This window comes from Rhinopithecus bieti, unplaced genomic scaffold, assembly GCF_001698545.2.
Source record: "Rhinopithecus bieti isolate Rb0 unplaced genomic scaffold, ASM169854v2 scaffold_15117, whole genome shotgun sequence".
Taxonomy (NCBI): Eukaryota; Metazoa; Chordata; class Mammalia; order Primates; family Cercopithecidae; genus Rhinopithecus; species Rhinopithecus bieti.
In genome coordinates this window covers 164,575-175,698 of record NW_016808014.1, presented here as the reverse complement: position 1 = coordinate 175,698, position 11,124 = coordinate 164,575, and the positions used below count along the sequence as shown (strand labels likewise).

The window sequence follows — 11,124 nt, the reverse complement described above, 5'->3', positions numbered from 1 at the left end:
TTTTTTTTTTTTTTTTTTTTTTTCAGTGAAACTGAAAAAAAAAAAACAACGATACCCTTGTCACGGGCTTTGGTGAGAACCCTTGAGAGTGCAACAGGTTAAATGTGGAAGAGATTTGTGAAGTAATTAAGTGTTTCCTTTCTTTTTTTTCCTTTTGAGATAGAGTCTTGCTCTGTCACCCAGGCTGGAGTGCAGTGGCACGATCTCAGCTTACTGTAACCTCTGCCTCCCAGATTCAAGTGATTCTCCTGCCTCATCCTCCCAAGTAGCTGGGACTATAGGCATGTGCTACCACACTCCACTAATTGTTGTACTTTCAGTAGAGACAGGGTTTCACCATGTTGGTCAGGCTGGTCTCGAACTCCTGACTTCAGGTGATCCAACCACCTCGGCCTTCCAAAGTGTTGGGATTACAGGCGTGAGCCACAGTGCCCAGCCTGATGTTTGGATTTCTGTTCCTGTGTTAGTTTGCTGAGGATAATGGCTCCCAGCTCCATTCACATCCCTGTAAAGAACATCCTCTCATTCCTTTTCATGGCTCTATAGTATTCCATGGTGTATATGTACCACATTTTCTTTACCCAGTCTATCATTGATGGGCATTTGGGTTGAGTCCATGTCTTTCCTATTGTGAATAGTATTGCAGTGAACATATGTGTGCATGTATCTTTATAATAAAATGATCTATAGGATTGCTGGGTCGAATGGTATTTCTGATTCTAGGTCTTTGAGGAATCACCACACTGTCTTCCACAATGGTTGAAGTAATCTACATTCACACCAACAGTGTAAAAGCATTCCTATTTTTCCACAGCCTGACCAGCAGCTGTTGTTTCTTGACGTTTTAATAATCACCAGGCTCACATTTACCTCTTTCTCTGCCTCTTTGAGCTCTGCTTCTTTCTCTTTGACTCTCTGGACGAACATCTGTCTCATCTCCTCTTCTTTTTTCTGGAGTTCCCCTAGGAACTCGTTTCTTTTGGCCTCATACGTCTCCTGTAAACTGCGAACATGGTCAGGTTAATTCTTCTTCCTTTGGAATGGCTCCTATTTGATAAAACTGGCCCCAGAGATCCTCACTGGGTTCCTCTGTCCTCCCTTCCCCAGTTGTGAGCCAGGTACAAAAATAGAACCACAAAGCTGTGGGCACCTGGCTTGGCCCATGACAGCATGCCCACAGGGCTTCTGAAGAGGGATGGAGCAACCCTAGTGAACTGGAGAGACTTAGTATATCTGATTCTATACTCTTGTTCTACGGATGAGAAAACTGAGGCCCAGAGAGGTGAGGTGTCTTGCTCAAGGCTCCATGGCTACTTAGAGGGAGACCTTTGTCCAGAAGCTGAGTCTCCTGTCTCTTCATCTGGGTTTTCCCACTGCACAATGCTGCCAGGCCCTAGCTCTGAAACCGACCACGTGAATGAACTATTTCAACAAATGCTTGAGGAGACTCCATATGTGCTAGACTCAGTACTAATTGACATGATGCTAGTCACTCAGCCTCTACAGCCAACAGCCATCATACTTGCCATCAAGGAACTCATGGTCTAGTGGGAGATGCCCCTGGCCTAAGCTTATTTTTAAAGAAATAGGAGATGATAGGCTGGGTGCGGTGGCTCACACCTGTAATTCCAGCACTCTGGGAGGCCAAGGTGGGTGGATCACCTGAGGTCAGGAGTTCGAGACCAGCCTGGCCAACATGGTGAAACCCCATCTCTACCAAAAAATATAAAAAATTAGCCAGGTGTCGTGGTGGGCACTTGTAATCCCAGCTACTTTGGAGGCTGAGGCAGGAGAATCGCTTGAACCTGCCAGGCGAAGGTTGAAGTGAGCCAAGATCGCGCCACTGCACTCCAGCCTGTGTGACAGAGTGAGACTCCATCTCAAAAAAAAAAAAAGGCAATAGCCTGGTGAAGAAGAGGTGGAACTGTGATCCAAAGAGGGCAGCATGTAAGAAAGCTCGTGTGGAGAGAGAATGACATTCTTAGGGAGCCAGGTGTGGTTCAACATGGCCAGAGAGCACCATGGCAATGCTGGAGTAGAGGCAGACGAAGTTCCTGAGCCTGGTGGAAGAGAACAGGCTTTGAATGACATATTTAAAAATTGGACATGTATGCACTGCATAGTTTTAAAGCAGGAAGTAGTACTAGATCCAATTTGAAAATCAGAAGGACCACTCTGGCTGTGTTGTGAGAAGGATAGACTTTCCATCAATCCAAGTAAGAAGTGACAGGATCTTGGCTGGGCACGGTGGCTCATGCATGTAATCCCAGCACTTTGGGAGGCCAAGGCGGGTGGATCACTTGAGGTCAGGAGTTCAAGACCAGCCTGGCCAATATGGTGAAACCCCATCTCTAATAAAATACAAAAATTAGCCGGGCGAGGTGGTGGGTGCCTGTAATCCCAGCTACTCAGGAGGCTGAGGCAGGAGAATCACTTGAACCCCGGAGGCCAAGGTTGCAGTGAGCCGAGATTGTGCCATTGCACTCCAGCCTGGGCGAGAGAGCAAGACTCTGTCTCAAAAATAAAATAAAATAAAATAAAATAAAATAAAATAAAATAAAATAAAAGAAGAAGTGATAGGATCTGAATGTTAAGGGCTGGGAGGGAATGGAGGGAGCGGTAAGAAAAGCAGAACTCCCAGGACTTGGGAGGAGCCAAAGGTAATTCTGATCATCCTTGGGCAACCAGGTGGATGGTGGTATCATGAATGGCAACAGGGAATGTTGGAGACGCATGCTTAAGAGGGAAGAAGATGAATTTGTACAGAGCTTGATTTTCGGGGAGGTCCTCTATGGGATGTCTGAGTGGAAATGTCTAGGATGCAGTTGGATTAATGAGTTTAGACTTCAGAAGTAAGACTAGCTTGGGAGCCATCTACTTCTAGGTGGTAATTAGGGCTGTGAGAGTAGAAAGAACCAGCTACAAAGAGAACAGAAAGTGAAAGAAGCAGAGGCCCTAGGAAAGAATCCCGGGGGGTGTATATCAACATTTAAAGGAGTAAGGTGAAGAAAATGAGCCTGCAAAGGAAGCTGAGAAGAAATAGTAGGAGAGATAGGAATAGAATCAGCCAGGACATTGCTGGAAAAGCCAAAGGCAGAGAGCATTTCAAGGAGGCAGTGAGGAATGGCATAAAGTGCTGCGTTGATATCAAATAAGATGGAACCCAAAGGCAACATTGAACTTGGCCACAAGTCTGCGATTCCTGGCCTTGGAGAGAGGCATTTGAGTGGTTATGCTGGGGGCAGAAGCCAGAATGCAGTGAGTTGAGGAATGAATGAGAGATGGGGAAGAGGAAACAGCAAATATAGAACAACTCTTTCTTTTTCTCATCCTGTCAAGGACTTCTTGACAGGGCAGAGGCCGGTAAGAAAGAGCAGGGTTAAGGGAAAGTTTCTTCAGCACAAGAATGCTTACATGCAGCACGGGAAGGAGCTGGCAGAGAAGGAGTGAAGAAGGCGAAGACACAGGAAACAGAGGTATTCAGGATGGAGGGAAGGAGGAGGGAAGGAGACAAAATGACCAGGTGGAGGCACACCTACTCCTCTACAAATGCAGATGAAAGCTGCAGGTGGGGAAGAGAGCCAGGGAGCTCCCACCAGAAAGAGACAAGCAGGGCTTCCCCCAGCCCCACGTGCTCCAGTGGCCCTGGCCCCACCTGTCAGTATAGGGCATGAGCCTATCCTTCCTGAAGCAAGTATCCCCAAGGGACTGGTTAGGCTCTGACTCCAGGCAGCTTTAGGCTGTGAACAGGTAGTGTAAGATCTCAGAGGCTCTTTGAAAGCCTTTTTAACCGGTAGACATCTCCCTCACTTGCTTATTAATGTCTGACCACCATAAAGGGCACCATGTGGTAATTTCAACTGTGGAGCTTATTTCACACATCACGCATATAGATCAGACACTTCTACTTGGTGCATCACTCCTCTCTGCATAATAACCTGCTTTCAAAAACATTCCCCTTCTCTAAAAGCATTCTGATTTAAGAAATATGCCAATGATGATCAACATCCTGCGGTCAAAACAGAACTTGCACTTGAATGCAGACACTAAGAACAGCAATTGAAGAGCCTGCAGTTCATCGATGCATGGCAAGGGATCGCTACCTGGTCCTATCTGGGTTTCAAAATGGGGAAATGGGTAAAGAACCTGTCTGAGCACCAGGAGCCTGATGAAGAAAGAGGGGCAGAGGACAGTTACCAACTGCCACCCTGTGGAACAGGGCCCCAGCTTGGGAATCCACTCCAGCACAGCTGCTTGGAGCTGTCACGGATGCGTGCATGTATGTGTGGTGATCAGCCTTGCTGGTCCTCTGGGCCTCCTCCCTTCCCTTGCCCTTCAAAGCAAGGCAGCAGTACTTCCCAAGCCTGCGCCCCACAGCTCTCCTGGCAGGTGTGCGGTGGCGAAGGGTGAACAGGCAAGCAGAACTGGCAAGTGAGTCGCCCCTGCTCCTCGAGGTCTTAGCACCTGTGTCTTGCCTCCCCTGTGAATTATCCAGGGGAAGGCTTCCACACCACCTGGGTGGGCTGAGCTGAGCTGGGCTGGGCTGGCAGGAGTGGTACCTGAAGGGTTTGCTGTCAGGGTCGGTGTCCTTGAAGCCCATCTCCTCCAGCTTACAGCGGCGATACAGCTCATAGTGCCGGGTGTGGGTCTGCTCCCGCAGATCCTCCATGTTGACCCGAATCAGCATCTCCCGCAGCTTCACAAAGTCGCAGTGGGCCTCGTTTTCAACTGCATAGCAGGGTTTGGGGTATTGAAAGTATGTTGAAAGGAAGGCCAGCAGAAGCAGAAATGGATGAAACAAGAGGCAAAATGTCTAACAGTGACATTGCCTTGCAATCTGTGTATTTAGATCCTGCAAATTTACTTCCTCTCTTTTTTACTGAAAATGTAAATGAAAGGTTACAAAATGCCAGTAATGAAAACGGTGATACCATAAAAATACTTGTTAAGACAGTCAGTAGCACCACAATCTAAATTCAGCAGTCAGACCTTCAAAAGAATGTTTGGTCTGCACCACTTGTAGGACAACAGCACATATGCATCTATCCATCCATCCATCCATCCACCCATTCATCCATCCATCCATCCATCCATCCATCCAATCAATATTTGTGGAATCTCTGTTCCCACTATTGTGTGAGGCACTGGGAATTCAGAAACGAAGTCATGGAATCTTGCTGTCAGGAGCTTACAGTTTAGAGGAAGAATAGATGCAAATAGACAAATACAATTCAGTGCAAAACTACAAAAACAGAGGGATAGCCAAGTGGCAATAAAGCTCAGAAGAGGGGGGCCTAAGAGCTCCTGGGAAAGTGAAGACTTCACCGAAGAGAAAATCCCTAAGATGACTCTGGAAGGAAGAATAGTAATTTATCAGCCAGAGAACGGAATGGTGTTTGCAAGGTGTCAATGAGGTTAGGCAAGGTTATGTAGCTAGTAAGTTGCAGAGTTAGGGCTCAAACCCAGGCAATGTAGGGGAGGTGACAAAGTCTCCAAATAATAAGGGGAAAGAACTAGGATACTGAGAGATGACAGTGACAAAGAGGGGTGTGGACCACAGGCATGGCCCACCTGGATGGTAGAAGCTTCCAAGGAGGTGGTTTCTTTAAAGGGTAGATAATGGCCTGATAGTAGCAATGGAGACTAGGAGCAAGGGGACCCCACTTTCTGGCCTGTGTGAACAAGTCCCCTCTTCAAAAGAGTGCAAGCAAAGGTCTGCAATTTTGGGCAGTGTTCAAGAACGACAGATGTGGACCAAGTCATAGCAAAATCGATTTCTGGCTAGACCAGGTCACAAGCAGTACTTTGTCAAGGTGGCTACAGGTATGGTTTCACTGTGTCGGATGGTGGTATTTGGCCTGAACAAGTAGGAAAAATGGTGTCTGAAGTGATGAGCAGGCAGTCACCCCAGATTCTGTCTTGCAGGGTCTGGAAGAGGGTAGTGGGGGCAGAGAGGGGTCTGGAATAAGTGGGTCAGCCATAGTTGAAGCAGACTGCCTTGTGGTCATCAGTCTTTCCAAAGCCTGAATCAGCTCACATAATCCCTCTGCTTAAGACCCACTGAATTAGGAAAAGCCCCCTGCTGTCATAGAACATAGGCTAACATTAAAGATGACATCAGTAAGACAACTTCTCAGGACTATGCTATATGCAACTTCTCAGGACTATGCTATATGCCATCTCCTCCCCCGTCTCTGGACAGTGATCTCTGATGGTGAGTCAGAAGGAGTGCCTCCAAGGCCCCTGCAGGCTACCTAAGCAATATGTAACTTCTTCCTCATTCAAGCAGAACAGTCAACTTAGACTTACAAGAAAACTTTCAAAGCCCCTTTATTGTTTAGGTTCAGGGTAGTCCACGTCAGATGAAGTAAGTCATTGGAACCATGTCTACTGGCTTCTCCTCATCTCACTTCAGGTTCCTGTTTCTCAGACCACAAGTCCATTCCCAGGGTGGGACTGTGGGTCCAGAAACTATTTGCAAACGTTCCTAGTGGAGCAACCCCAGCTTTGAACAGCAGAGAAGACCAGAACTTAGCACAGCTCTGGTAACCAGTCTTGTCCTACCTATAGAAAATCCAGCTATTGTCAGTGCGTCTGCAGGGTGTCCTAAAACATGCCAGCCTTCGTATGTGATGTGGACAACTCGCCACCCACTTTCAGGTGTGGTAGGGATGAGGTTACAGAGAACCAGCCACTCTTTCACACGATGCCCCTATCAGCCACGGCCCGGTTTCTAGCTGTAGACTCTGAGGACCAGAGACCTCTTCTACCCACAGCACTGTCCTTGGCCTTGTCTTATGCACTGAACTGACTAGCCCTGAGGGTAAGTTAACATATGTCAGGCAGATCCCAGAAGGAACTTTCCTGAGTGTAATACAGTATGTCTGACTGCTTTTCAATTGTGAAATAATCATACATTCAAAAGAGAGCATGAAATAGGTATGTGCAATTTAAAGAATTTTGAAAACTGACACCAGGCCGGGCGCGGTGGCTCAAGCCTGTAATCCCAGCATTTTGGGAGGCCGAGACGGGCGGATCACGAGGTCAGGAGATCGAGACCATCCTGGCTAACACGGTGAAACCCCGTCTCTACTAAAAAATACAAAAAAACTAGCCGGGCGAGGTGGCGGGCGCCTGTAGTCCCAGCTACTCCGGAGGCTGAGGCAGGAGAATAGCGTGAACCCGGGAGGCGGAGCTTGCAGTGAGCTGAGATCCGGCCACTGCACTCCAGCCTGGGCGACAGAGCAAGACTCCGCCTCAAAAAAAAAAAAAAAGAAAAAAGAAAAATTGACACCAATGTCTCCACAACTCAGGTTAAACATTACCAGTATCTTGGAAGCCCCTGAGTGCCCTTTCCCAATCTCATCCCCCTTTATCCCCCAACTCCCCTGGCAGAAACTTAACCCCTCTCCTGACTTTGGAGAGTATCATTCCTTTGTTTTCTTTATAGTTTACCTCTCATGTATGCATGCCTAAAAATATATATCTTGTTTAGTTTTGCCTCCTTTTGGAATTCATACAAAGGGAATCCAATGGTATGTTTTTTTTTTTTGAATCTCGCTCTGTCGCCCAGGCTGGAGTGCAGTGGTGAAATCTCAGCTCACTGCAATCTCTACCTCCTGGGTTCAAGCGATTCTCTTGCCTCAGCCTCCTGAGTAGCTGGGACTACAGGCACACACCACCATGCCTGACTTTTTTTGTGTGTGTATTTTTAGTAGAGACAGGGTTTCACCATGTTGGCCAGGTTGGTCTCGAACTCCTGACTTCAGGTGATCTATCTGCTTCGGCCTCCCAGAGTGCTAGGATTACAGGAGTGAGCCACTGCGCCCAGTCCCAATATGTAGTTTTTTAAAATCCCTTACCCCCTTCCCCCCCCCCCATTATCCAGTCTTTTTTTTTTTTTTTGTACTTTTAGTACAGATGGGGTTTCACCATGTTGACCAGGATGGTCTCGATCTCCTGACCTCGTGATCCGCCTGCCCCGGCCCCCCAAAATGCTGGGATTACAGGCGTGAGCCACCATGTCCGGCCTATCCAGTCTATTTTAATGAATATCTGGACTGTTTGTAATTATTTGTCATTACAAACAACACTACTGTGAACATTCTTGTGCATTTCCTGGTGCACTTGGGCAAGAACACAGGCTTTCTCGCATACTCCTTCCTACCTTGCAAGTCTTTGTGTTTAGGAATACTTTTCCCATTAGAGACAGAGGGAGCTTGCTCCCATCAGAGCGTCCCAGTATGGAGCCAGAGTTAGCTTGCTAGTGACCCCTATGGCTCTTTGGGACCCATGCCAAATGAGCAGAGACTTGGGACAGTTTAGAAACTTGTCATATAGTGGCTGGGGACAAACAAGGAGGCAGACAAAAGGGGCTTCCTGCATGGAGCCCTCTCCCAGAGACTCACTCACCCTGCACAGTGCCCCAAGGGTACTGCCGCGCTCTCATCATCTTGTTGCCTATCTTCAGTTCTTCTGTGCTGCCGATGACAGCAAACGGCAGGTGGGCCTGAAACCAAAGGCAAACCAAAGCTGAGAACTGCAGAGGAGAAGCACTGAGTGTTACACAACCCAACTGCTGTTGGTCTCTGGGGCCCCAGACCCTCACCCTGCAATGTCCCTCACTGTCATCATCACCAACAAGCATTTATTAAGTTCCCAAACTATGTGAGGATAAGAGGCCTAGTCCAAGCTTCTGCCGTTCAGAAATTCACAATAGAGGGTAACAATGACATGGCTGAATGCATAGGGAACAAAGAGAGAAAATAAGCAGAATAATAAGCAGACACACAGATTACCAAGCTATTCGCTATTCATAGTTACTGCTGAGGGGAAGAGCCTTTGGAAGACGGGGAAGTGGAATGAGGGGGGTTCTGTGTGGATAGAGAGGATAAAGGAGTACCGAAGGGTCTCGGATCACTGGCCCTTCTCCCTCCCTGGCGTGCAAGAGCCCCAAGACTAGGTCCGTACTGAGACCACACAGCCGACTGAGCTGTATTGTCCTTGTTTTCACCCTTCCCTAGAGAAAGAGCTCACACTGAACTCATGAGCCCAGAAGGCAAGTCACTAAGGATTTACTCACATGACCGTGCTGGGTTCTGCTGTAGGTGCTATAAGGCAGACAGAAGCAGCAGAAGACATGCTCCCTCGCCCTCTAGGAGCTTACAGTCTTGTTGAGGGAGCCCAAATTACATAACTCAAGTCCTATAAGATAGTATGTGATCAAGGGCTCAAGTGTATGGTCTGGTGCCCTGTACATAGCAGGTGCTTAATAACTACTTCCTGAATGGCTGTGGTAAGGCTAGGGAAAGAGGAAAGAAAGGCAAAGGACAAATAGGTTTATGAGCTTGGTGCTCACAGGGGGAATGAGGAGCTTGGCCTGGCTTTATGGGTCAGAGAAGAGAGAGCTGCCCCGACTTGGTAGTGTGGGGCCTGGGAAACACTCACAGAGCCCCAATCCACAAGGACCTGGCCAGCCTGTAAGTGCTGAGTCACCACAGCCAAATGGAACTACAGAATCAATGTTTACCAACCAGGTGAGCCCAGGTGGGGCTTTGCCCAAAAGGGCTTTACACCAACAGGTAAAGAGCCTATGGGGAAAGTTTCTTAGCCTGCTTGCAGAAACAGGCCATGATCTCAGATATTTTGACCCATTTGCCCACTCATCCTAGCTCCTGTGATATATGCTAGGCATTAAGAACAATGTAATGGCAAAAAAGCACACAGCCTGGCCCCGGAGACTGCACAGTGTGCCCAGGGAGAAAGCCATCCCGACAACGATCAGACAGCAAGATGAGGGTTGTGCCAGAAGTGGAGGTTGCAGTGAGCCGAGATCACACCACTGCACCCCAGCCTGTGTGACAGCAACACCCTGCCCAAAAAAAAAAAAAAAAAAAAAATCAAGGTTGTAAACAGAGGCTAAAGGGCTGGAGTAACACAGAAGAGGGAGCAATTAACTTCGTGGGAAGTCAAATAAGTCGTTTCAGAGTAGGTAGCGGCAATCATACTAACAGCGTTAGCATTAGCAATAATTTGTTAAGCCCTATGCACTGGGTATCAGCTGCTTTACATGGTATTGTCACACTGAATCTCTACAACACTATATGGTAAGTTGCCTTATTATTCTCCTCTTTAGATGGGGAAACTGAGGTCCGGAAGGGCTAAGGGACTTGCCAGCAGGCACACAATAGTAAGGAACAGAATGAAGTATGGAATCCTGGTCTCTCTGACTTCAAAGCCCACCCCTTGCTGGTCTGCTACTTCCATTTAGGGGGTTCAAGCAGTAGGTGAGGTGCGTACTCTAAACCCTGGGGGGAACTAGTTCAAGACCAGATTATCAGAGGCAATTCAATTCAGGGAAACCCACAGCAAATCTGTTGCTTGTTTGTTTAATCCACAGGCTGATCTCACAGCCAATCCTTCCTCTCCATTCTCCTCTAGCTCTGGACCCCAAAAATGTCCTTCAGAGCAGAAGAACACAGAATTTCATCAGGAGCTCAGCTCCACGACCTCCACCAATCCCTTAAATTGCTTGGCTGCCAGCTGAAGCTGCTCTTCTTTCACCCTCTCGCCTCTCAGCTGCTATCAGACGATCGTCTCAGCCACTCTCCAACCCCTCCCCACTCCACTGACTGTCCCTTAAATCTGGACACGGGAAAGAGGAGGTTATGGATATGGAAGGTGGGTGTGGGGTGGAGGTGAGAAATGTTTCATCAATTCTGGGAGGGGAATGACCAGAAGAGTAACTGGGTAAGTGACACACAGGGCATTTGGGAAGCAATGAATTCGTGAAAATGCTGCCCAAGGGCCTAAGCATCTCCAGTCTTTGCCAGGAGGGTTATCTGGGCACAATTCATTCCCACTCAGGGACCTAAGACATATGGGGAGCCTCGAATCCACCCCTAAACACTTTCTGGGAAAACATTTCCCCTGCAGAGACCCCACAGCTTCAGCCACATGACACAGAAGAGCCAAGGGGCAGCGAATGCAGAGAGCTAGACTGAGGGAGGAGGTGATAAAGAAAAACCACGTTGTAGCATTCCCTCATCCTGGGCTCTCAGCTGTAATGATGGAGGAGGAAGGCATGCGAAGTGGGAGGTGCTGCTCCGAGCTCAAAAAAAAAAA

The 11,124-nt window shown here is 47.9% G+C and overlaps 1 protein-coding gene across 4 annotated transcripts in view; it reads right to left on the bottom strand.

Annotated features, from left to right (window-relative positions):
• Window positions 1-11,124, bottom strand: part of SEPTIN6 (septin 6) — an 85,070-nt gene that overhangs the window by 17,878 nt on the left and 56,068 nt on the right. For all 4 annotated transcript variants that reach the window (XM_017885152.1, XM_017885155.1, XM_017885153.1 and 1 more), the window contains 3 exons: window positions 8,413-8,509; window positions 4,560-4,728; window positions 871-1,003 (listed from right to left, as the gene is read on the bottom strand). In XM_017885152.1, coding sequence (XP_017740641.1) covers window positions 871-1,003; window positions 4,560-4,728; window positions 8,413-8,509 — 399 coding nt within the window. The remainder of the gene's footprint in view (window positions 1-870; window positions 1,004-4,559; window positions 4,729-8,412; window positions 8,510-11,124) is intronic.